The sequence below is a fragment of the Takifugu flavidus genome, chromosome 7 (assembly GCF_003711565.1).
Source record: "Takifugu flavidus isolate HTHZ2018 chromosome 7, ASM371156v2, whole genome shotgun sequence".
Classification (NCBI taxonomy): Eukaryota; Metazoa; Chordata; class Actinopteri; order Tetraodontiformes; family Tetraodontidae; genus Takifugu; species Takifugu flavidus.
The window spans coordinates 8,076,756-8,104,253 of NC_079526.1; the positions used below are offsets into that span (position 1 = coordinate 8,076,756).

General features: G+C 45.7%; 1 protein-coding gene across 1 annotated transcript in view; it reads right to left on the reverse strand.

The window, feature by feature from the left end:
• Window positions 1-27,498, reverse strand: part of agbl4 (AGBL carboxypeptidase 4) — a 162,879-nt gene that overhangs the window by 58,878 nt on the left and 76,503 nt on the right. The window contains exon 6 of the mRNA XM_057038951.1: window positions 8,020-8,236. Within this exon, the coding sequence (XP_056894931.1) occupies window positions 8,020-8,236 (217 nt within the window). The remainder of the gene's footprint in view (window positions 1-8,019; window positions 8,237-27,498) is intronic.

Sequence of the window (27,498 nt, forward strand, 5' to 3'; positions counted from 1 at the left end):
GTGTAAGAAGCAAACAGGCTGAAGAAAGCAGCAAAGCTCTTCAGAGGATCAGAAGAGAAACACATGAAAGTGCAGACCCCTCCAACAAATATTCCACTGAATGTCTGTCTCTGCACTTCCTGCCTGGAGAATAATTAAGGCTCTCAAGACCAAGACATGGAACAAGTTCACCCATTAGTCCCCATATAGCTCTCAAGTCTTCTGCATACCGAAGGGAAAGATGCACACTTGGCACGCAACATCACGCTGCACTCACTCACACGCCTCTCAGCGCCTTGAGAGGAAGAGAGAGGAAATGGCAGGAGAGAGCTCAGAGTAGAGACGCGGGTCAAGGACTTGATGTGATGTGAATCCTGCTCATACCGAATTCCCATCACACGCATCTGTTGATCGCAGAGGTAACTGTCTTTCAGCGAGGCGGCAACAGCCAAGTCTATAATTGTGAAGTTTAACCTCGACCTGTGGCGCATCCTTAGATTTGGTCTACGGCTTAAAAATAAAGGAGTGTTGGGAGGCTTCTGGAGGAGGCACAAGTTAAGCAGGTGCAATAAAGAGGACACACATAATGAGAGGAGCTGGCAGCGCCGGCTGCTCAGAGAGAAGTTATTCTCAGGACGGCCTGTCCAATTAAGTGCATTAATTGATTAAGTTGGTAAATTAAACTGGGATGGTGATGGCAAGAGTGTGAAAAGTATGAAACGCCTTCACTGTGGTGGTGATTTCGACTGCCTTGTGTGTTTTTTGGGTTGCTGGAATCTGTAAAAGTGGTTTTCCTGTAAGTAATGTCCATAATGAGCTACCCTGATACAGGACATCTACAGCACATTATAACAGCAACCGCAGGAACCTTCACCATTGGGAAAAACCACCGAAATGAAAGTGAAACATCTTTTCTTCAACGCTGCACTTAAACCCTGAGAAAGGACCTGAGCCAGAGTACAGGGGTGTGCTTTAATCTCACTCAGGTAAATAAAGCAGCTGTATATTGTCTCTTCTCTAAATGAGGGTTTCATGTTACATAAGAACGTGTATCGTTTCTGTGCACGTGTGCGCTGCACCAGACAAACAACAAACATGCAAACATCTGAAGTGGGGGCCAAACTTTGTTCTTTCCAAGCAACTTTTTGACAAGTTCTCCTCGCACATCCTGGAGTTGTATCCAGACGTGAAAGGAGTGCTGGAGAGCAGTCATGTAGAAAGAGAGCCCTGTTACTGGAGTTATTAACAGACTCCAGTGTTTCCCCTCCTCTCAGCTGAGCTATTCAGAGCATGGCGTCCTCATCTGCCACAGACACACGCCGACAGACAGACAGACAAAGCAGACGGACACACCGCGCAGCTCCTCCACACTCCGTGCAGTGATATGTTTTTTGCCCATTTACAACAAATTAAGTTTCCTTCAAAGTGAATTTCAAGCCTGGTTGCCTTTGGAGGGCGAGCACCTCTCTTTTCATTAATTTTCATTCTTTACCCCCCAAACAAATGATCTACTGTACAGCCGGCTCCGTGCTACTGTCGTCGCTGCGTCTTTGATTTTCCTATGTTTTCTTTGCCTTCTCGTTTTTCTCGCGGGTAAATTTGGTCTGGCCAATGGAAAACTGTCAGAAAAGTATATTCTGATTTATTAAAGGCCCTCAGTGCTATCTGTTTTGCTGTCTGTATCCCACTGAGGAGCAGGGTCCTGACACCCAAATGAAACAGAGCGACTGCTCCCTCTTTGGCGCTCCATCCTCAACACAATCAAGGAAACGGGCACATGAAATATGCACTCGCAGAGGGCACCGCTGTGATGTGTGTGTGTAGTGGTGGGGGGGGCAGGTCTGCCTATGAAACCCAAGAGAGAGGAGATGCAAAAATCGAGGCAGAGAATGAAGTGAAAAGGGAAGAGGAACATGCCTGCTGAAGGTTGTGTCTCTATGGAAATGACATTCATCTGCCTCCTTATTTCATGCACCAGATACTTAGAACCATCTGCAGAATTCTGGCTAACATCACTGTGCATCTTTGAGAGCCTTTCATTAGCTTAATTCACTGGAGCACCGGGGACAAGAGAAGGACAGAGAGACTGCAGAGACAAAAGAGTCAGACCGCCAAGCCATTAAGGTGTGAACAAGTTCCAATTTCCAAAATAAATATTATCTCTGTCTGAGCTACCCGAAATCTGTGTGCCTTTGTGCTAACGTTGTAATAAGGATCAACAGGGGGTCAGCTCTGCATGAACATCGGGCCATCATATTCAGAAAATCTCATCTGGGATGTTTTGATCTAACAGATGAGTCGATTTACATGACTGAACGTGCGTATTCACAGAGCACGCTGCACACTGTTGGCATCAGTCAGGATTATTTTGTATTTGTGCAGATCTGGGAACAGTCATGTCTGGGAAAAAAAGAGGGGAAGAAGGGAGGACTGGTACAGCAGCGAGGGGAGGTGAGACGGCGTTTCAAGCAGCAGAGCTCTGCTCCCCTGGTGTCACAGCAGCCACAGCCAGATTTACTTGCAAATGCTTGGACTGTGAAACAGACATCACACATTTAGAGTCCCGCGGGGAGTCCCAGAGGATTCCAGGAGAGTCTGGGGGGACTCGGGCGGATTGGGCCGGAAATGCAGGCACATTTTCACAGCTGAGAAGAAAAGATTTGATTTAGCAGTTTTCAATAAATTATGAACCCTGCAAGGATACAATAAAATTCAGTCACCAATTAACACTTGAAAGATTATGGTTGATGTTGCACAACCCAGTGAGGAGTGTCAGAGCAGCAATATCCCCCCCAGAGGCTGAACTCCCCAACAGAAATCAACCTGAACGGGGTGCAACGTGTGATTAAGCCCAACGCAAACCTTCTGATCAGCAGGGGCTAGATTATGAGTGGAAAGCCAGAGATAATGCATTTACCCACCTCCTCTGGCTCATTATCACGTTCTTGAATGCAGGAGGGAGGGTAAAGAAGCAGGGACGGGGCATGTGGAATAAAGTCAGGTGTCCTTAGGGACCCACTGGCTCGTGATAAAAGGCAATATGGCGCCATAACATCAGGACATAGATCATAAAGCTGCTTCTCTTCTGCTCTCTCTGGAGCAGCTTTCTGACTCGATTGTCTGGAACAAAAGAGAGTCACCGATTCCTGTTACCGGCATGCTGGTATGAAAGAGGCTCACTCCGACTCATTAGTGAAGCAGACGTCGATGCCTTAATGAAGTGTTGCCAAGGCTTCTGCAAAGATAGAATGATGGCCTTTCCATCCTCTCCGGATTCTTCTCGGGCCGCTGGTTGCTGAGGTGCACTGATTTACATATCAGACAATAAAGAGTCTGGTGGGAGCGCACCAACCAAAGAGACCATCAGACCCACCAATGACCAGTACAATACCAGTAGATAAAGCCATCTGTGGTAAGGGAACATCTTGATTTTTCAGCCACTTATACAGCTATTTTCTTTGCTTTTTCTTCATGTTTACTTCTAAAAACTGTATTTTTCCCTCTTGTTTGATGTTGAGGCCAGAGCTAATGGATTCATGCACAGCGTAACACTAAAGGAAAAAAAACACCTCTTATCTGAGACATGTCTGTTTACCGATCAGTTCGTGGAAAAGCACTTTTCCTACTTGAACGCTGCCAGCTTGCCTGGCTGGGGTTTTGTCTGTCTTGATATACTGTATGCTACCACAGTTTGGATGGTCTCATTTGGGACTGAACAACAATAAGTCCTGTAGGGGTAAATACAGCTTGACTCTTATTCTGTTCCAACTACAGTCCAAGTTCACCCCCCCCCCCCCCCCCCTTTGAAGAATTAGGATAACTTAATTAGGTTAATTAAGGAAAAGGTCAAACACAGACCAAACATCTAACTGAAAATGTTTTCCGGAGAAAGAGAGATTTTTAACTGCTTCATTATTCTACTGCCAATCCCCCCCCCCCTCCCCCTCCAAAAAAGCCCCACACACATTTAAAATATGAACTTTGCAAAAGAAATCCAGAACTCCTCCAAACACAGCAGGTGCATTATGAGCCCCCGTGTCTTTGTTTAAAGAGGAAAAAGGATTTCCGATGAATTTGCTCTTTGATATTTCCTTGTATACTCGAAGTTGAATGTTTACTATTCCGGATGGTGTGTGCTTTAGGGAAAGAGAGCCTGCAACCTCTAATCTGGAATTACGGGGCGCTCTCTCCCCACAACGCCTGGGAACTCACGTCAGCAACATGTTAACGTCTCAAGTCTCGAGGAAAGGATTGCTCATTAAGATGACAGGAGGAATTTGCCTTTTTAAAAATGGTTTCTCTCTCTCTCTCTCTCCATCAGGTCTGTGGCCAGGCTCGCCCGCTGACCTTCTCTCTCCACGGCTGGAGTGGCTATTGATTGGATCTTGGCACACAGTGTACAAACACAGAGATAAGGGAGAGAGGCAGCCGGGCAGATATAGCTGCAGTGCCCACTCCACTCCCTGCCCCTCCTCACACACACACACACACACACACACACACACACACACACACACACACACACACACACACACACTCACAAGTGTTCCTGGAGACTCCTCTGAGCAGACACCCAGACATGGTACCTGAGCTCTGATAGCAGACAGGATTAGGTCTAAAATTCAATCACAGCAGTCTAAGTAATGTTAAGTCACTGCAGCTGACAGGGACCACTGCCTCTCCTCAACACAGTACCAGCCATCTATCATCGTCTCGCTCTGATTTATGAGATTTCAGAAGAAACCAGCACCGCCGTCTCACACCGGCGTCATCTCCACCGGTCAGTTTGCATCTGTGTCCTTCCAGATGACTGACGGAGAGCTCGGCAACAAGAGCAGCTGCAGACACGTGCACGCACGACCACTGCTGCGAGAGCCCTGCAGTCAGAGCCGGACATCGACAGCTTCATCGCGTGTCCACATGTCAACAGTAAAGCATTCACACCTCTGAACCCGCAGACTTCAGAGCAGATTAGGGTGGGTCATCTGCCATTTTACACATTTTTCATCCTTCTGGGCTCCAACAAGAGGCTGCGTCATGTCAGAGGTGACTAATAGTGCCACAACCTTCAGCTTACCAGCAGGGCAAGCAGAAGGAAAACTTAAACTGCTGCCTCTGCAGCACCTGAGAGAAGAAGAAAAAAAACAAAAAAACACCGTCTTGGTGGGAGAGAGAGAAAAAAAAAGGTTTTCTCGACAGTCAAGACGAGCAAATAATGCACTTTAAAATCCAGATAGCCAGGGGATGTTTAAGAGGCTGGAGAGAAATGAGGAAATAGTTTAGAAAAAGAAGCATCGGACAGCTTTAAAGAGGTCTATTGAAGCAGGTCAAAGTAACACGTGTTGTCTCTTGATGTCTCCACGGACATGTCCGCCTTGGGGGAAAGAGGCTTTCTCAGATACAGTTGACAGGGTCTCGAAGAGAAAAAAAATAAGAGGAAAAAGCCAGAGAAAAAGCAGACGCTGTGACATAAACCCGTGACAACTGGAATTTAAAAGCTGTCACTGGGAAATCTTCCAGTTTTGTGTCGTTTTGTTTAAGGAATTATGGGAAATATATTTAGTTATGAAGACATCCATGTTACAAATGTAAGATATCATTTATTAGAGACATACTTACAATTAAATAACATCAAATAAGTGAATAAAATCAGATCAACATTTTGGATTTGTATTTTTAGGAAAGATGATGATTAAGATATAAAATTCTAAGCAACAGCAGGCCAGTGAGCTGAGCTAAACATGATATTTTGATTGGGGGAAATGGCAGAAGCCATAAACTACGTCAGACCTGAGTCTGGCGCTGCCTGCTCCACTCTGCACGCCTCTGTGCCGGCGATACGGTGGAACCTCCAGTTGTCCACAAAGAAGAAGGCAGCTGACTGATAAGAATTAAAGGGCCCATCTGTTTCATAATATCAGAGTCCAGCAGTGTGTGCTGACTGGCAGAGGTTTTGCACAGAAGAATGCATTACAGAAAACAAATTAGTCAGCAAGATAAGAGAATGCCAGTGCAAATGAACCTGCCTTATTTCCATCCTTAGATAACGGGAGCGCTCAGAAGGTTAAAATATATCACGCTGTCCCCGCAAAGACTCCATCCTAGAAATGGCAGCGATTCATATTTCAGGGCAGATGCATCCAGGGCGCTCTGCACATCCCTTCCCATCCTCGCTGCTGTGACCCGTGCACATGTGTGTGGAGCTGCATATGTGCATGAGATAAAGTGTAATGGGCAGAGGGAGGCGACAGAAAAGAGAACGAGGAGACAGTAAAAGAGAAATGAGTGTGAGGGCTGGGCTGTCTGCCATCCAGGCCCAGAGAACATAAAGAGAAAAATATGGCCATAAAACGTCTCTATGAGGGTGAATACTAATACTCTGAGCTCGCCGCTCCTGTCTCTGCTCAGGCCTCGCTCTGTGCTGCACAAGCAAGAATGAAAGTTTAATACTTAGACAAGATTAAACACAACACAGGAAGAGCACAGATGGGCAGGAGAGATTAGCCTGTTTTTTAATTGACATTTTTAATGCTCTCCCAGCTTTTTTTAAAGGTTATTGTGTTTGTTCTGTAGATGGTCATGGAGGTCGATACATGCGCGCCGTTAATGTCTGCTTTTATGAGACATCGTCTCTTCATTTTCTGAGGACTGGGACTGGGACTGGGACTGGGACCGGGACCGGGACTGGGACCGGGACCGGGACCGGGACCGGGACGGGGACTGGGACTGGGACTGGGACTGGGACTGGGACTGGGACTGGGACCGAGACCGGAACTGGGACTGGGACGGGGACTGGGACTGACAGTGGGCTGCAGCTGGCGCAACACAACATACTTTATATTTAAGATACTTTACATGATTCTAGACTATCAAAGTGTCAGAAATGATTAAAAACAAGAAAACCCACAGAAGCGACATTATACTGTAAATTAAAATAATGTCTAAGTTGTTAAGTTTAATGTAAGGATCTATGTGCACACGTCATTACCCAGTAATATCATAATGAATCTAGTTATTTGCTGTATTATTGTCTTAGCAATCTCATAGTTTTAGCATATTTATACCCAACCAAAGTTGTAGTATTGTGAAGGATATATTTATTTACTTTTATCATCATATGGGTCTTTGTTGTCTGTAGCGAGGTTGAGGATATGAAGCCGACGTGAACAAAAGTTTGATCTATGGAGGACAACAAAAGGCTCTGTGAGTTCAGGATCAGCATCTTCTTTTGGCAAAAAGTGTCCTTTGAAACGTGTGTCTGGATTATGCCATAATACCAAGAAGGATCCTTAAATTAAAAACGAATAAGTGATCCAAAAAATACTGGAGAGCGAGATGATGAATGAAGACTGGAAGGCATCTGAGTGATTGCAGGCAGTGAGGAAATCATCTATAAATGTGAATAAAACGCTTCTAAAACATAAAACTGAAGCCAAGGTTTGGAACAGGCAGATAAAAATAGAAGCTCCTTCTGTCCATGGGTGCTACAGAGCAGCGACTCTCAGATGATTTCAGATCGAGGGCAGAAAAACAAACAAACATGAGCAGCTTTCCTCTCCTCTAATTAGATTTTTATATAAAGTATGTAAAGCAGGTTTTCAGTAATAAAGCAGAAATGTTAAATTGCGGAACGACATTCCCCTTTTCTCCCATAATGAACTTGAACAGAAGCTGTTTCCAAAAACAACACAATTACACCTGGAGATCACCTCTGGCCTTGTGCATGTTGTGATTACCACTGCAAGTAACCAGACATTTAATTAATAAAGGACTGCTCTGTGGATTTGCCTGCCTCACTCACCACACCTGCTGTATTTCACGGTCACCTGCTTGTTCACAAATATACCTCCGCTGTCACGGAGGCGCGCTCTCCTCTTCCAAACGTTGGAGGGCAGGAGTAAAGCGAGCGCTAATCTCTCAGGCATTTAGTTTTTCTCCTACAATTATTTGATAAGAGCAGACAAGACTAGAGGCACCACCAACGACACAGCCGGCCCGACCGCTGTGGCGGGAGCTCCTTCGCGCACTCGTGTCACTCACCACGCTCAGTCCCAGCAGCTCCCTCTGCAGGTAGGGCAGGTTCCTGCGCTCCAGACTGGCCAGGTAGTGCTGCAGCCTGGAGTAGGTGTACGGGTAGCAGTAGGCAAACTGGTAAACGTCGTCCTCTCGGTCAAAGCAGAAGGCGAAGGACATGACGTAGTTGCGGCGGTGGTCTGGGCAGCGGTAGTAGTACACGTTTTTAGCCGGAAGCCTCTGCCTGGAAGGGAAAAGGAGGAGATCGTCTCAGATTTAAAGGAATTAAGTCATCGGTGAGAGATGTTTGGAGCGTTTGCACGTGTGTTCTTGAGCACCGGCTCATCACTGGTGACAGTCGTCATGGCCACTAAAGGATGGTACTCGTCACCAATCGGACGGAGCCGTTGCTATGGTCGCCGAGTCATAGAGATGGTAACAAAATGCCATGTTTGCCAGGGGGGCAGTAGAGAAGTTAAAGAGACTGTTGTTTCTCTTTACAAATCTCTTGTTTGGCTTGTTCACTTTCATCTGTCTTTTCCCAAATCTCTCCTGTCAGCCCCGTCTCTCGCTGACCTCACCCCGAAGAAGACGTGGGCAACAACAACGCTGCCCCCGTGCTCTGACAGACGATGCGAAACGCAACGAGGCGAAAGAGGATGTGGGGAGGTGAGTGACTGATGCCTGCGCGGTGTTGGGACCGAGGAGAAAGGTGGAATAAGGAGATAAGAATGAGATGAGAGAGAAAGGTAGCGGCAGATCTGAGCCTGATATGGAGATATTTGTGGGCATATAGTGCTAGCATCACAGAAGCCGTGTGATAACTGGGCTGGCTGCAGAACTAGCATCTCTGGCAGCAGATCAGATGGAGATCCTATCAAGGATGTGATGGAACAGGATCGGTTCATCAACAAACAGGACAGACGCTCTGAGAGACTCACCTCTAAAAAAAAAAGGACAGGGTAGAGGCGTGCAACAGCCCAATGCCTTTGCCCAGACATTAATACTTGGTTTCCGGCCACTCTGCACACATGCAGTAAGCTAGTAAAATAAAAAGGCAAAAATCTTTGTCCAAGTCTGACAGAGGAGGAAGGAGTGAGAGAGATGATTACCTCAGAGGAGTAGAAAGGGGGATGCACGTGGCCACATCATGGTTATCTCCCTAGAATACTAATGCACCCGGCGCCGTCACACCCACCCTCCTCATTGGAGGCAGTTCAAGTAAACTAAAAATTTCATCATGCCAAATGCTACAACCATACGCGGATGGAGGAGAGCACGCTGTGAGGAAGATGAGCGGCAAGGACAAACCATGTGTGACACGGACGCATATACAGTAGCTCCCGATCCAACGTCGATACGCCGCTCCATTGCCGTGGTGCCAGCCCCCCCAAGGTACAGGTTAATTAAAATATGATGACACCTCACCTCTTTACATAGTCCCCCCTTCATCTCACCCATGCAAACAATCCCACCGCTCCCCGTTTCTCCTTCTTGCTCTCTCTGCTGGGCCGTGTTTGACCTTGCCAGAGACAGGAAAAGTCCTCACTATTGATTTTAATTACTGTCACTTGTCCCGGTACAGCATTATCATTACAGGCAAGGCAAAATAGCTCTGGCTCTTCTCATATGAGAACAAGCACCCTCGAGGCCTGAACTGCAGGTGGTAGCGGGGGATTCACTCAGGTCCCACCATCAAACAGGAAACATATTCCGTTCCTGCACATTCGCACACGGAGCCTCTTTGGATTCCCCCTGCGCTGCGGCTGACAATTTGTTTTATCTAAAACGTAGCTCCCTGCGCCTCTCCCCCTGCCCATCTCTTGATGTGGTACAGTGGCGTTGTTCCCAAACAGAGTTATCACCGTGTGGAATGGGGGGGGGGCGCGTTCCCAAAACGATAACACTCACATGCGGTTTTACAATTCAGTGATTACAGAGACACACAAACAGGAATATGCAAAGAGCCCCAGTTGGAAGAGATGCAGAAAATGTGAACTATAACAAGGTTATTCCTCTGACAGCGAGCTGTGGGAGAAGTTAACAGCTTCTCATCGCAGATTTACAGAGAAAAAGGAGACAGACGGAGAGGAAAGTAGAAGAAAGCCTGAAACGCCTGTCAATGGGTGGCAAATCAGGACTGAGACAAGAAATGGGACAGAGCTGAAAAGAGAAGACAAGGGGAGATTGAGGAGCCGCAGAGCTTCAGATGCTAGCAGGCAGCTTTTGGCCAGGTGTCACGGCGCTCGCCTCCCAGCTACTGACTCCAGCTCTAATTCTGATGACACCAGTATCGCTCTGAAGTTTGAGATGAGGGCTAAGAAATTGGTAGCCTTCATACGGGTGACATACGGCCTATTTGTTTCAAATCAGTCAGCGTAGAGGACATGCCAATCACTGCTGCTCTGGCCAGGTTTATAGACAAAAAAACCTCAAGACATCCCTCCAGGCCCACTCAGGAGCACTTGCTATCGTTTAGCTGACCCCTTCTGTTTGTCCATGGTGGCAATGGTCTGGACGCCAAACGTCCTCTTCCGCTGGTCATATGCATCCAGTATATTTCCCGGAACCATAGTGGCTCCATTAACATGCATTTAAGGGAACATTTCATTTGCAGCCAGTGCTACATCATCAATAATTAAAAAGACAATACTTCCTGGCATGATTCCAGGCTCTACCTTTATAAATCATCACCCAACACTCTTGTTCGGAGCGTAAAGTCGAGCAGAAAAACAGCGACAAACATGCAGTTTTATATATATGTACATATATATATTCATGGGCACTCACGGTCTTGAGCGCATGAGTGTGCAAACATATATATATTCTCCAGGTATCCATCTATCTTTTTTGGATGCAAATCCAGTTGCAACAAAGCTTTTCGGAGGCACAGTTACTAGGCAACCACTGCTTGCTTTGTAATTTGGCCAGCCTGCTGGATGGTGTGTTTGACAGTACAGTATATTTATTAGACTTTATGAGAACACGTCCTTCAATTGTGACCAACCATTTGGCCTCAAAGTGTGACGACGCAGGGGAAAAAATCCATTGCCAGGCTTTTCCTTTGAGGTTAATCATAACCTTCTGGAGCGGTGGCGTGTGCGAGCATTAATCCAGGAGGAGGCCGGGGCTGGCGATATGAAAGTCGAGCGGTCTTCTGGCTTCGCAGGCGTGAGGTTTTGTAGGAAGCAATAATGCCCGTGAATTACTGGCTTCCTCATAACGGGAGATCTGAGCGTGGTACACCTGTGGAGACGAAGTGCAGTGTCCTCCGACGAGGCCGAAACGTGATAAAATGAGAGAGCTGCACGGGACAACAGGAGGTGAACGATGACCACCTCTGGATGCACGACGTATTATGGCGTTGACCGGTCCAAGTTTTAAAATTTATTGCGGGTTTGACGCAGGGACTTGCCCGTTGTGGTTATGTGGTTAGATCACTGGGGCTCGTGGGTTTAGAGGTCAACCACTTGACATTTTCTGTAAAGGTAGATTCAGTCAGATATGGAAGCGCTGACATCTTTAGAATCTGAGTCGTCCACATTTAACCTGGACATGTTGCTGCTTCCAAACACAGGAAGCATTAAAGCCACTCACAAAGAGCTTATTATAGTATGTAGTTGCAGGAGTGTTTATTTTTTTAACATAACTGCTCATTTAAAAATCAGGATGTTCCTTGAATCATTTCCACTTAAGGTATTAGGCTTTAAAATCAGCAGACACCGGTTTTATAAATGGAACATTATCGTGAATATTTTAAAAGAATCAAACTCTCTGACTTGGACGGTTGCTCTGGAAACATAATCAATCAAAACTTTAGAGCTGTTTTATTACAAATCTTAGTTGAACTACGATACGGGAGGATTTACTGTGTGGCTTGAGGGGGAAAAAAATCCCCTCTTTTATTTATTGTGCCTTAAACTTTTTTAATCATCTTAATACTTCCTGAAAGTCTCCATAAAAATGCTTCCTGACGGTTGAATCACAACTAGCTAATGTCTTTCAGTGATTCATCACTTCTTTATAAAATGTGCAGACAAATAAGTGTAGTGGGAAACTACAAAACCAGAACATGTTGAACCAATTTGTGGTTGTTTTCTTGAATTAGATGAAGGAAAAACACCCAAGTTCACGCTTTAGCAGGTTGGCAGTGACACGGTTGGCCACTAGAGGGCCGCGTCCACAGCCTCACACAAGAGGTGACCTTTTAAAAGGTTTTAAAGAGAAGCAAATCAAAACAGCACAAAGCCTTCAGCACGTCTTTGTTCTGTGTATTCAGGAGAGGATTGACCACGCTGTGCTCCCCTGCGCCTTGACGGGCAGTGGGGCAATTAGCAGACAACACATGATCGCTGTGCCCTCACCACAATGGCGCCACTGGTCCCCAACGGGGCAACAGGGCAGGTGCATATTCGCGTGCAATAATGGGGGGCACTCAGCAAATCCACACATGCAGAGTGAAAAACATCAAGCACATATATAAAATGATGTCAACCTTTAGCCCCCTGGTGAGCTGCTAAGCTAGTCAGAGCGTGTACATGTGTGCACTCAGGTGTGTGTGTGTGTGTGTGTGTGTGTGTGAAAGAGAAAGTTAAGAGAGAGGCAGGACCTTCACTCTGTAATTGTGTGATGCAGCATTTCCCAGAGTGGAACTTTATACTCCCAGCACACCATCAGTGTGTGTAGGTGTGTGTGCCAAATAGACAGACTGGCGCCAGACCAAGCCATAACAATAATGACGGTCGAGGAGATCAGACAAGACAAAACACATACGCAATTTCTTTCTCCATCTCTCCCTCACACACACACACAGTTAAACAATTATTCAGCATCAATAATGGCCGGGCTGATGTCACAAAGACAAAGAACAAAAATCCCTGACACGTCTAGTTCATGTATTATTTTGTTTTGTTCTTTTTTCTAAAATTCTAAATGCAAGGCAATACATTGCGAAAACACATTTCGGTTATTGTTTTCAATCTGAATTACATTACAGCCTAGCCAGCTTGTAGCGTTCATATTGTTTCTGTTTAAATGTGTGTGATTGTTTTCTTCAAAGTCATTACTGTTTATATTACTGGAAAATGAACGAAGACTCTGATCTCATCCTAAGTGACTTGCACATTAAGTCACAACAGCAGCAACACGGCGCGTGTGTGTGTATGTGTGTGTGAGAGGGGGGGGGGGGGTAGAGAGACTAAGGGGGTCACAGATAGTGAGATCATCCTCTCTGCTAAAGCAGGTGGGAGACAAGTCAACTCACATGACACATTCTGAAATCACCGTCTTCTTCAGAGAGATGACCTCATCCACCGTCGTCCAGCTCAGCCCAGTTCATTTTTTTAAAAAACCCATTCAAATCAGCCGACTGCAGCCTTCAGTTTCAAACCTGTGTTGTCCCCACATTCATATGAATTACTCTGTATTTATATTTATTATTATTTTTATTGTAGAGCAACCAGGCAGGGATGCTGAGGACAGTTTTAAACAGCTACAATCATTCTAGCATTGCGATTTCTCTGTGTCTAATTGGTAGACTTCATCAAAACTTCATTTTAAATTAAAACAACCCCCCAACACACACACACACACACACACACACACACACACACACACACACACACACACACACAGTATCTGCTTCACCACCAGCGCTAAGAGCTACACTACACATTGTTCATGCTGACACTGTATTTTGGTATTTATTAGATCATTCTGCCAGATTCTTGATTATATTGTATAGGATGGATATGAGTCCCTTGCTCTGACCTCAGCTGCACATCCTATAATATCACTGTAGCCTGACCATCAGTCCTGGCTCCAATCGCCTCTTTTTCCTATTATGTCTTCTATGTTGGTGTATCCATCACAGGATGTGTGGGACAGTGTTCATCCATCCTTGTGCCCTCCTTCCTTCTCCTTCCACCCTTCTGGTGTGTCTCCTCCTGCCTCTCTGTGCTCCCCAAGGGTCCTGCTGCTTTTGGCTCAAGATGCCAGCCTGTCTGCCTGCATTTCCCCTGGCTTGATGGTGGCAGCTGGGGGCCTGGCTGCCCTGTCTGACTCCATACTCCCCGGTATATCACACACACACACACACACGCACACACACACACACACACACAGTGGAAGCATATTCACAGCTTGCAGCCACGACCGGTTTTGCCATGTGTGCATCGGGGAGCAGCACCCACAGGAGGGGGTGCTAAAGGGAGGAGAAAACCAGGGTGGGGTGGCAGTGTGTGTGTGTGTGTGTGTGTGTGTGTGTGTGTGTGTTGGGGGTAAGCTTGGGCTTTCAGACAGCCAGATGCTGCCAATTAACTTCTCCAGCCACCACAGGGCTGTAGGGGCAGAGTCTGGCACCTGCACCAAACTCCCACCCAAACAAACACGCTCTGCACATGCTGAGTTCATGTGAAAGATGGAGCCACGTGTTGCCTCAGATTTTGGGTAGACATAAAAAAAGTGAAGCACAATACTCCTCCACAGTACTCCTCTGACATTTATCCTAATAATGCTCCGTTCCCTTTACGTGTACGGCTCAGTGGGCAGAATGTGCCAACACGCATCAGGCAAACAGACGGCAGCGACTTCCTCAATGTGAATATGACCCTGCCAGATAAAAGCCTTTCTTTTCTCGCTGTGTGTGTGTTGGTGTGTGTTGGTGATTATACTGGACAGAAGGAATTACAGGCTATTACAGAGGAGAGTGTGTGGCTGCAGCACCCAGAGCCGCACTGCCCTTAAAGGCTTACAGCTCCGAAAAAGCCCGTCTATTATTCCTGCCGCAACACAAAGCCGTCCAGTGACGGACACAAGCACAACAAGAAATGAACTGTTGGCGCCAACTTTGACAGATTATGATTGGTAAATCTACTTTGTCCAACTGTTTTTATGTAAATTCAGTCTTTTGTTTTTCCAAAGGCAAGTGTGTGTTCACAAAAATAACTATTAAAGGGGTTAAAAAACAACAACAAAACTGTATATTGAGAAATGGAGAGCTGTCTTACTCAAGTGGAATGGATTCAAGGAGGGGGGGTGTAGTGTTGTGCCCCGCCACCTGTGCTCCAGGCACACAGCGGGACACGCCCGGTAACTGTGGGACAGACTTCCTTACGTCATGGGTGTGTGTGTGTTTGACTGAATATACGATGACCGATGTTCTGCTTTAACAACAGGGACACCTGCGTCGTGCAACGTGGCAGCTCGTCGGTGAGCGGAACCAGAGCCGAGGTGGAGCTGTCGCCCAGGCGACCAGGAACGTCTCTTTAAGGGTGGAACCAGCAGGTGTGGCACCAGCTTCATTTAAATCGCTCCTCCAGGCCTCTTTCATGGTCAGCAGTTCCAATAAACACCAGCATTTCTCCAGATGAATCTAAACGCCTTTGAGAGGACCTTTGACTAATCTGCATTCTTCTGGGTTAAAGAAAACCAAACAGAGCTCTGTGCCTCTTGGCCAATTCGGTGGTATCTTGTTCACACAGGCTGTTTGAGCCGGTGTTTGTGTCGGCACCAGGTTTTGGTCTGAAGCACAAACGGTTTCGGCCTCATCGCACCGGAAGAGCGCGAGATACGGGAAACGTGCGGAGCCACGCCCTCGTTCCGCCTCCACTTCAGGCCTTCCAGCCATGGGTACTCAGGCTTGAGGCAGGTGGATTTGCTATCCCACAGACAGAGGTGATATCAGCGCACAGCAGTCAAGATAGGATGCAGAAACAAACGTTTCGTTTAGATAACAGTAATATCGGACGACAGACGGCGCCTCCAACAGTAGAAAGCGACTTTAGTCTAAAGCCGTCATAAATATAATCTATCCCGAAAAGCTCCGCGATGCTCTGTCACAATATTTAATTACGCCGAATGATGAAAAACAGCCGCCCGTCTCACAAGGCGCAGGGAAAAACATTTATTCTCCCAGGTTTATTTTACAAAAATTCAATACCTGTCCAGCCTGCAACACCCTCGCTGAGAGGACAGAGGGGGAGCAGTGAGGGACGGGCCCATTTCACCTGAATTAAAGTTCCCAGATATGTAAATAAACGCTCGCTTCATCAAAGCTACAGCTACAAATCTCACACGTGCTCTTGTGTTCGGGCAACAGCAATCACTGCTTCAGTTAGATGTAAGATAACACACACACACACACACACACACACACACACACACACACACACACACACACACACACGTACGTCCATCAGAAGAGCCCGTTCCCTCTCTCCTCTTGTTCTAAGTGACAGATGACTTGTCACACAGCTAAACGGGAGAATATTTTACAGCAGATTGAAAGAGGAGGAAAATGAGAGATGGGGAATCGAGGGAGAAAAAAAAGAGAAATTACTCCATTACACAGGAGAGGTAAATCATTCCATGTGCTCCAGATCACAGAATGGCATTTTCATTTGTGCACATGCTCACAGGCGCACATGTACTGCATGAACGTGGATTGCCCTGTCTCTGTTGATGTTACTTCATCTCTGTTTCGCACATTTTCTGACACTTCACTGTCTCTCTCTCTCACACACACACACACACACGCGCGTACGAACACACATTCGCTCATCAAATTGAGGCATATGAAAATGTGAGGGGCTGGATCGATGTCCGGCTCTGGTGATTAGCTTTAATTGAAGAAAAAGAGCTAAGGGAACGCTGAAACATCGTGACCTTTTCCATGTCTGCGCACGCTGAGCACTAATAAGACACAGTCACATAATATCACAGTGACCAGAATCATCTCCATCAAAAGCCCCTTCTCATAGGAGCGGCGTGCAAATGGAAGGCACACAGAGAAAAACAAACCCTGCAGATAATTGACTGCCTGCCATGTTTTTGTGTGCGGACGGCCATTTCCACCCTCCTGTCGTCTGCATGATGATTATTCTAACAGACATAAAGATTGGCAGCGTTTCACAACAGGAAAGGTCTGTCTCACTCCTGCCTCTTGTTTCTTCCTCTGCCTACATACTTCCCATCTCTCCCCGTGCACGTCAGCTCCTGACTGAATCAAATACCCCTTGTCAGGAGAGCGCTGTTTGGAATGACACTAGATAAGAACAGAGCGGCTAACAAGACAGTCGTACGTTACTGCTTGTGCGGCTGAAATGGTGGAGAAAAAAAGAAAAAAAAGTGGTGTTATGATAACAGAACAAAGAAATCCAGCCCTAAGTCTGCATGTAAACTGACACTAAATAAAACACTTTTAGCCACTGTGTTAGTTCCTACTGTAGAATTGCTTCACACAAATAGCTCATCTGCCAGTCACATGGCTGCAACTCAATGCATTTAGCCAAGTAGAGGTGGTCAAGACTACTTGCCGCAGTTCAACCCAGCCTCAGAATGGAGGGGATTTAAGTGACTTTCAGCACGGCGTGGTTGTTGGGCTCGTCTGAGTATTTTAGAATCTGCGGCTCTACTGGGATTCTCACACACAACCACCTCCAGGGTTTACAAAGAATGGTCCAAAAGGGAGGAAACATCCAATAAGCTGCAGTTGTGTGAAAGAAATGCCTTGTTGATGTGAGAGGTCATATTAATAAGCAGACTGGTTCCAGATAATAGCAAGGCAACTGGAACTGAAATAATCACTCGTTACAACCAGGAAATCCAGAAGCCCATCTCTTAAAGAGCCAGGAATCCAGCATTGTTAAAACACTAAAACCTAGTATTGCTGCTGACCGTGTCGGTCCCTTTATGACCACACTGTAGCCATCTTCTGATGGCTACACCTAGATAATTCACCATGTCACAAAGCTCAGATCATCTCCAACTGCTTTCTGGATACCGATACTCAATGGCCTCCAAAGTCGCCATAGCTGGATCCAATAGAGCCCCTTTAGGATGTGGTGGAAGGAGAGATTCGCTTCACAAATATGAGGCAACTGTGTGATCCTATCAGGTCGATATGATACCAAAATCTCTGAGGAATGGTTCCAACACTGATAACGTCAGAATGACATCAGGGCAAAGAACTCTGCCTTCACAAATTTCACACTCCAATACAATTTAAACTATGCTTGGTAGAAATGCCGTATGTAAGTGTACTTTGAGAAGAAAGAAAAGCGCTTCTCTGCTGTACTGTACAGTAACAGTACTCTGGATGATCTCTGCAGGCCTGTCCTTTTGAGTTTAGTTACACAGACTCACTGAGACTGACTTTATGGGTTTGTTATTGCTTTGCTGAACTGGTAAACCGCCCATCCAGTTAGTGTCTTCCTGTCAGAGCATAAACAGACATAAATACAATGCTTGCTGGCTGGTTAATATTAGCACCGCTCTGTTCGACGCCAATAAATGTTTGACCGGACCGATTCACGTCTAATCAAACCATATATAAAAGACAAGGGCAGAGGCTGAATTGATGCTCTTTGAAGATGAAATTCCTCTGAAATTGTCTCCTGATTTAATAAAGTGTGTTGGAAAGAGTTAACGCCAGTGCAAGCTTCTGTCACTGACACACGCGTAGATTCCATTTGGATTCCCTGACACATTTAAAAACTGTTTTACACACACACACACACACACTCACACACACAAAGCGATTATCACCAACGGTATGTATGCCTGTTCGTCGCTGTTCCCACAGGAAAAAGTAGCCGCGCAGCTTCTGCACTCTCATTTTTCATTGTCTGCTTAGGATTCCCCATGAGTGCACACTGACTTTCATTTAACCCCCACAACGCACACTCAAATGCACGTATGATGCCGACCCATCCCTCCACCCCCCTAGTGTTGTCTCCCACATATGCACAAATGGCTTCCCCCTGTCTTTCAATGTTTCTGCACTAAAAACAACCCAAACAAAGAGAATCGACTTCCAGAAACTGCAGGCATCCATGCAGGCTTATGCCACACAGAACGGCGGCTGTGAATCACCACAGCGCGCCTCGCTACTCGACAGGAACACGCAGCTCTAATACGAGATGAAAGAAAAAGAGGATTTTCTTATGATACCTTGCAAACTGTTGGACCAGATAATGAGCAGATGTTAGCAGCTTCTCCGTGGAGACGGTAAAGACAGTCCAGAGTTAAAAATGCCTGAAAAGTGACTTTCATGTATTTTCATACGCACTATTCAACCACAACATTCCTGCCAGCGGCCTGATATTGCTCTGACTCCTTCTGACCTATCAGGACACAACAGGGAACCTTCAGAGGTTGTTGGGCTACCTGACAGTTCTTAGGCTTTGAGTTGGCTACAGTCTCAAGGTTACCACCCTGGAGCTGGAGAGCCAGGTTCATGAAGGACTCCTGCAAAATATGGCTCACTTGTAGGTCTGTGGAGGCATCCAAATAATCTTTGAAATCTTTAAAACAGCTTTTGTGTTTGGATATCAAAATTTAGAGAGTTCTGCAAACTATTATTAACTATTAACTATTTAGAATGAAGCTTTTGCTGCTCCCTCAAACTCAAAGTGACAAAGTTCCTGCCCTGCTGCCCTTTTCTGTCACCATGATGTAAATGTGTTATCGTGTTCTAGTGTGTGTGTGTGTATTGATCGATGCCTTCCAGGGCAGCAGTGCGATTGAAGCATCTTCATCACAAAGTGGTTGTGTGCCCCCTGTGAGCCACAGGGTCATTTTATGCACCGAGCCCCCTCCTCCCTCCTGCAACAGTTGCCCCATCAAACGAGGAAAAGGGGCAAATGTTTTGCTGGCCTTGTGCAGACGGCGGCCTTTAGTGGTTCCTTCATTTGTGCTTTTGAAGGACAAAACCAGAAGGAAGACAGAGCAGGCCTATTTGTTTATGAAGTACCTCTTTCCCTTCACGCTTTTTTAAATCACATAATCATTTAACTAACACAAATACATTAGAGTTGTAGTTGCTTCATTTCCTGGCATTTTCTTTTCTTTTCATTCCATTTAGCAGGTATTGAAAGCTCAAGCTTTTCAATGTATTAATCTGTATTAGTTATTTTCCTTCAATTAGTAATTTACAGTCGTCATGGTTAGCAGGAGCTGCCAAAATGGTGACGAAAAGAGTCGTCTGATGGATTCAGGCCGTCTCCGGCTTCATCCGTAATACATGTTGAAGAAAGAAATAGCAGTTGACAAACTGAGAGAATCGGATACCTGAAGACTTTTTGTTGTTCAGGCTCACAGTGAGCACAGATTTCATTTGATATGAGGAGAAAACTAATTACAAACCCGGCGGTAAAGTCGCAGTAACACACTTGACTCTTATCTGGATAAAACAGCAGATGCAGCATCCAGTCGATAGAGGATCTGCATGATGATCCTATGCATCCTCCCTCATGGCTTCTCAGAGAAGACTGATCACTAACCTACTTCTGACTCCTTCAAGTAGAAACAGGTAGAAAATGATTGGGTTGGTGGGGACCATAGCGAGCCAGAATGAAGTCATACATTAATGTAGGGTTGTTTAATACAGCATTCAGATATTTATATTTAATGTCTTAAGACTCAGACACAGAGCCATGACCTCAACCCCACCGGGCATCACTGCTGTGAACTTAGATCTCAGTCAATATGATCAACAGTTCTCATCCTGTGGAGGTGGTGGTGGAGGTAGGCTGATTCTGCTGGTCAAAGGTCCTGTTTGGACCAATTAGCCGAGTGCCACCATCCAACACATTAGAGGAAAATCTTGATCTGACTACCAGTTCATTGAGGCTAATGGTGCCCACCAGGTCCCTGTCTATGTTAAACTAAAGCAATCAAGATCAAACTAAAACAGACGTAGGTGCAGAAGTTGTTCATTTGTCCACCTCTGTGGACCTGCTGAAGGCCATAAACAGCTGGAAGCCTCTCATCATGACACAGCACAGCAGCATCATTGCAGAGCAGGACTGGGCTGAGGGACCATCTAAACAAGCCCCAGCATTCAGACGTTTCACCATCGAGATGAACGGGGATCAAAAGACTGGCAGAGGAGGAGGAAGAGGACGTCCCTGAACTCCCTGGCTCAGATCAAAGAGGTTCTGCAGCGGTGAATTGAGAGAGTAGTTGAATCATATTAAAGGAATTTACAGGAAGTTAAATTGTTGTGCCTTTATTTCTGTCTCAAGTTATTTTAGTTAGTCCTCATTAACGCCTCAGGGTGAAACATGAGTTATGTGTGTGTGCGTGTGTGTGTGCATATCCACACACGCACACACACACATATGTATATATGGTAGCATGAGTACTCAAGAGTGTGTACTTGTGCTCGGTCTTAACAGTTTGTAACACGTGAATTTCATCTTAGAACGATTGCATGAAATCACAAAAAAGGAAGAAAATCAAAAACCACTTTGAAAGCCTGCCTGTCCTAAAAATAACCCATAAGCCCAGTAAAATAATGACCCATCTGGCCGCCGTAGTGTCTGAGGCTGGCAAGACAAATGACATCCATTCCTGCTCAGTGCCTTTAATCATTGTGTGATAATTAATGCCACACTCCATTGACCAAACAAATATCTCTGTCAAGGTGCTTGTTGCTGCACAAGTTCTTGTCCTGTTCTCACAGACGAGATAACAAGCCTTGGGTAATTACCTTAAATTTTGTGTAGAGTAGCGTTATTATAGATTGTACACACTGCTGTTGGCAGCTCCATTTGCCCTCTGGTTGGCCATCTCCTTCCCTCCATCCCAGTAAGCAGGTAAAATATGTCATCCCACTAGTAGGCAGTAGTAGTGGCCAAAGACTAATAAAGCCAACGACCTTGTGGGACAGCAGAGGAGATAGATTAAGTTTGCTTTGCCTCTTGCCAGAAGCAGTCCCCACTGTGGGCTTTCTTATCTGGAACTTTACTTAATTACCTGCTTTAATCCTAAAATTCTATAAAATGACCCCTCACCACGAGGAGACGACCTGCTTTAATTAAACAAATGAACATGTCACTTATCTGGCGGAATCGGCGCTGTCGTTTGCCTCGGCAACAGTTAAGGATGCTGCTGATGACGGCGTTATCTTTGACTTTACCCAGGTTTCACAACTCGCAGAAGAAGAATCTGAACTGTATGTGCTACTGAAGCGATGTGGAAGATTACAAACAGGCCCATTAAATAAAGCAGACATGTCCGCTTCGTCACACTGTAATCTGATGGGATTCATAATGTAGCCGCACTCCTTATAATGGTCCCAAAAAGCTGCAGAGCCTCAGGCAGCAAAGTCAGAGAGGAGAAAACTAGAGCATGATAAGATAGAGAAAAGGTGCAATAAACAAAGTAAAAACCCAAAATAAGCTAGCAGCTATTCCCAAAGTCACTGACACTGCCCAGCTTGTTTATGGCACTTATAAAACAATATTTTAGAGTGTTCCAAGGATTCATGTTCAATGTGCCTGACCACATTTAATGGGAGAATTGTCAGAGAAGCCATTACAACAGCAGGGGCACACACAGCCCTATTACATATGGCTGCTGGCCGCTAATGTGTATTAGCAGGAGACAGAGGAGGCAAGGTGAAGATAAGTGATTCTACAGTTGCTGGCTAAGTAGGACAAAGGCAGGAGAGAGTGTGTTCACAACAGTAAAGCATAACAAGAGACTTTCTCTCAGTTTAAGCTGCCTATTCTGCACTGGGATGCAATTAAAAGGCTTTTTCTTGCAGCACCCACTTATATCTTTTTACACAGCTGCAATCTGTTTCCACTACACTGAGTGTGGAAATAAAAGAGTCTATCCTGGCCTATCGTTCTAACACCGTGCACTCAAAACACTTACATCCGCACTTCCGTTGAAAAGACCACGCCCAGGTAGGGATAAAGCTCAAGGTTGGGATGCCAGTCTGAAAACTCCATCCACCGGACAGAGATGACAGGCAACGTTTCTGCTGTTTAATAATTTAGGGGAGGAGTGAACGGTGCTCCTGGCAAGAACGAGTGAGTTTATTGTGTTTGTCTGTTAGCAGGACTATTCCAAATACTGTGTTTGTGGACTGAAGGGGGGCATCCAGCCCAGCCAAGGAATCCCAAATGCACTGAAAAATGTAGTACCACATGCTTACTGCCAAACACATTAGCTCTCATCCTTTATTTAAACCCTAGTCAAGCTATCTCTGCTACTCCATTCACACAACGGCTCCGTTGAAGGGCTAACGCTGTGCTTGGCCACTCGGCACCAGTGGTGCAGGAGTGTGCTGGTGTTCAGGCAGCGGATGAGGCTCATCAACGTGGTCTTTGACAGTCCCCCTTGAACTCTGTGGGCCTTGTGATAAAGTGGCTTGATGAGTGGGCAATCTCTGCCTGCCAGCCCCCGGTCCAGCCAGGGGAGCTGGTAAGCTGCCATGCTGGAAGGACCGCTCCATACAAACCCAAACATACACACATGTGTAACGACTGTAGGAAAAAGGAGAGCCTTAGCAACAAGAAGGCTGTGTAAATTAATTTCCCCCGGAAGTTTATGGATGTTATTTCAATCCAGTGAATTACTGTTTGTGTCATCTGTGACATTATTTGAAATGTGCGTGTTGCTTCCTGTATACCCACATTTTGGTGGACCAGGGAGTTAACGCATATAAAGGGCAGGTAAGTTGCATGTTAGTGTTTACTATGCAAGAAAACCACAGTGTCGGGCTGTTCAACGATGCTACCCCACAATAAGCTGGCATAGATGCCAAGTGGGACGAAAAAAAGAGCGGACGAGGAAAGATTTGTAAGATATAACCTGCATCGGCCTCAGAAGATGAATAATCTGAACTTTGTTTCTGACCTGGCGCTGGAATCGACCGCTTTGTTGTCTAACACGTCCTCTTCTTGTTAATCAGGAAGATTTCTGATTAGCAGCATCGCAGTGAAGGTTTCCTTTGGCTCGGTGCGTATGCAGCTGTCACCGGCGTGCAGTGAGATTCCAAACAAGATTACAGGTTTGTGGGTTATTACACCAGCTGATTGCAGCAACATGCCAGATGATTACTCAGGACATGCGAAACGTGGACGAGTAGATTGGACACCGAGTGATGAGATCCGTCTTTCCCTCTGCCTTCATAATTATCACACTCAGTTCTAATTACACGTGTGAAGGTCCAGAGGACAATCGCTGCCGTTCTGAACTGTCTGTTTGCCGAATCGAGATGGAAATGCGGCTGCTAATGAAGGTTACTGCCTAATGTTTGAAAATGCGGAGCGTTGGTTGGCGGAATCACGCTCGCATACGTCGCTGCTTTTCCATTACCAACCAAATATTAAATCTCTCCTCATCCCAGATAGAGACATGTATACTCTGTCATAAATGACACCACAGCCAAATAAGACGGAGCTCAATTAAACAGGCGTGTGTGCCCCAGAATTGTCCTTTAGATGACGGTAATTGTTCCTCAAAATCCACATTATTACCAGCCATAAACAGCTGACAGTTAGGACGCGCTGGAGGCCTTCATTAGTAATAGTGATGACTGAGAACACAGTGTGACCTGGGGGTCTTTAAGCAGCCTTGTAATTCTCTCTTAATGAAGCCGATGAATAAGTGATTTGAGACACCCTGCACGAGGAGACTGATCCCCCGTCAGCACGTCTCTGCAGGGTTAGATGGGACCTCAAGGGAGTCTTCTCCTCCTTCGTACTCTCCTCTATCCTCTAATCCCCCTTTCGGCGCCAACCTCCCTCATCTTTATTCGTCTTCCTCACCTGCAGCCCTTCTACCTCAGCCTGACATCTCCACCTCCCTCCCTTCCACCGTCTGGGATCCTCGTCTCCTCCAGAACTTTTTCTTTCCTGAATAGTGGAGGGTGAAAGATAGTGAAAGCCACCATCAGGCCGTGACAGACTGAATCCCTCAAAAACAAGAGGAAAGTGCTGGCATGCCTGCAGCCCTTAAGTTTCAGACACGCTCAGTGTGACAGGTCAATTTCTTTATGATGCTGATTGTTACTTTCCCAGTTATTGTTTTTTTCCCTTCTTTCGATGTGGCTTCAGATGGGAGGTAAAAGTGCAGGCCTCCGAGATCAGGCAATCTTACTTCCCTGGATAGAAAACAAAGATGACAGTAATAAAAAGGAGAACCAATTGCTTTTTCATTCAATTTCCACTGGGAAATCAGGGTGAGAAATAAAGGAGATAAAATAATATAGTTTAAGAAAAAGGGCCTATGGCTTTCCATTCTCAAAGCAAACCACACACAGTATCCGCCAGAGACCGCGGTGATGCTCAGGGTCATCCACATTATTGAAGAGACGGCAGGAGGAGAGAAGCCATGGAGAAACATACAGGATGTAACCCGGAATATCTGAAGAGGACAACGGAATCAAAGTCTCTTCCACTCAAATTCATGTTTTTGAACTCTACCTATATGGGATTAATGTACACATGTGGTATTATGACTGAAATAAGCAGTGCATAGTCACGCCAGCTTTTATACATTTGATCTGTTATTATCATTCCACTATATAATAATATACACTAATAATTGCATTTGAAAGCATAAAATGAAACTTAATTGAATCATTTTACATCACTAACTTGCAGCTATTCTTCTAAATGAGCTCTTGAATTCCTTCTGCGCCTGTCTTACATGAGTCTGGTTGAATCACACGCAAGTTAAAAAAAACCAAAACGCAGCCCCTGAGAAAGGAGGTAAAGCTCCAGAGAGTAGAGAGGGGCACCATCAAAATAGACTTTCTTCCCTAATAAATAAGACAAAGGTGCCGCGACGCTGAGGTCACTAATTAATCATTTCTTATTTTAAATAAGGAATACTAAGGACCACAGCCTGGACTCCATCAAAGACTGGAACTGAAGACTTTAATTTAGCTTCCTTCCATCACCGTTTGGTCAAAGAAAGAGAATCTGTCACCCCAATTTTCTCCTGTTAGATGTAAACGCAGACACGGATGAAAGTCACATCAGATGAGAAAAGTTCCCCCCAGGGTTTACCTGTGGGCCAAACACAGGTATCCAATTATTGCTCCAAACTGCTCTCCAAGGCTGATTTGCGTAGTTAGCATAATTTGGCTCAACCAGCACCTCTACTTTCTTTAGCTTCTTTTTTTTAACCAGGACATCATTTTGGGCTTCTGCAGTGTTATATTACTCATTACAGGGGCTCATAGTGCAGCCATCTCCGCATGAACATCCAAGCTAATGGGCCACAATAAAGACACCACTGTCTTCATTTTATGGCTCAGTTTTCTAATGGCCTACTTGGCTTTCTTGCATATTCCCCCACAGGAGCCATCGAGGTCTCTTTAAGACCTCTGATATTCTCAGCACACTCTTTCTGCTTCCCTTCCTGACAGCTATAGGCAGCCGGCGGTTGCCCAGAGTCTTTGCCCGCGCCTTTCCTTTTCATTAGCAGTCCGCAGATGCTTAGCTGCTTACAAAATTATGAAGGGCCAAAGCCAACTACCTCCAGATGGGACCCATCTATATTCAGATGAGCTGCTTCCTCACATTCTGACCAATCCCACCCTGATGTCCTACAGTGTTGTCAACAAACATACTGACAAACACAAACACAAGAGAGTACAAACAGATGCACGCATTCAGAGAGGAAAACACTCGTGGTGCGAACACACCCGGGGCCACCCAGGCAAACACACACACACACACACCAACCGCCGCCTGGCTGGGTGTCATCCTTCTCTCTACAGGGAAACAATAGCTTAGCCGACACTTGGTGGTCTGCGCTGTCGGCCCAAGCGTCTGTTCTGTGCTGTGTGGAAGCCGGTGAAGGCTTTTTCCTCTTTTTGTTTTATTTTATGAATAAATTCAGTGATTGACATTTTATCTGCGAGCTCTGCGGATTGATTTTCATTGAGGAAACAAACCTCCGGAAACTGTGCAAACACCAAGGCTGAAAACTGGTGCTGAGCTGCAAAAAAAAAAAGAGAGAAACTTGGGTTAAGATGTGGAAATGTTTAAACAGAGCCAGTGTGGGTACAAGCTCAGCAGTTTTTAAAGGCTGTAGCTGTAGCACAATATCCTGAGGCGGTTTGTTTATACGGCAGCACTGCTGTCGTCCTCAGGTTGTTCCCACACGCAAAATATTTGGATTGTCCTTCATCGAAACTCAAACCCCAGTCTCCCAACAACTTCCTGCTCCATCAAACTGCTGTAGTGTAGCTTAGCTCATTAATACTTAAAATGAAAACATTCTTTCAGGATTTGGTTTAATAATCGATGGTTGCAATGTGTCCACCAATACTTTGTTCCAGGAGATGTTTGAAACAGCTCGTTACAGTTTGTGCAAACACTGGTGCATTTAGCGCAGCCATGCAGCCGTCGCCGGCACAAAGCATCATATTATCAGGTCAATCATCTACATCAGCCTGATAATCAAACTGTCTTCTATCTACACTTGGACCTTTAATTCTGCTCCCGTAATTAAATCACAGGCTTGAATTTTGTGACAATCAAAATCCCCTGAACTTCACACTCCATTTCACTGACGCCCAGAGGCATTCAGGCAGCACGCAGAGGAGCGACCGTTTCAAAACGACAGCCGGGAGAAACTTTTGACACAATAAAAACAAAAACATACGAGGGAAGAGCAGTTTAAGATGCTTGGACAAAGATGCCAAATGAAAAAAGGCTGTGGGCTAATGGAGGTTGAGTCTGAGTCTGTGTGTGT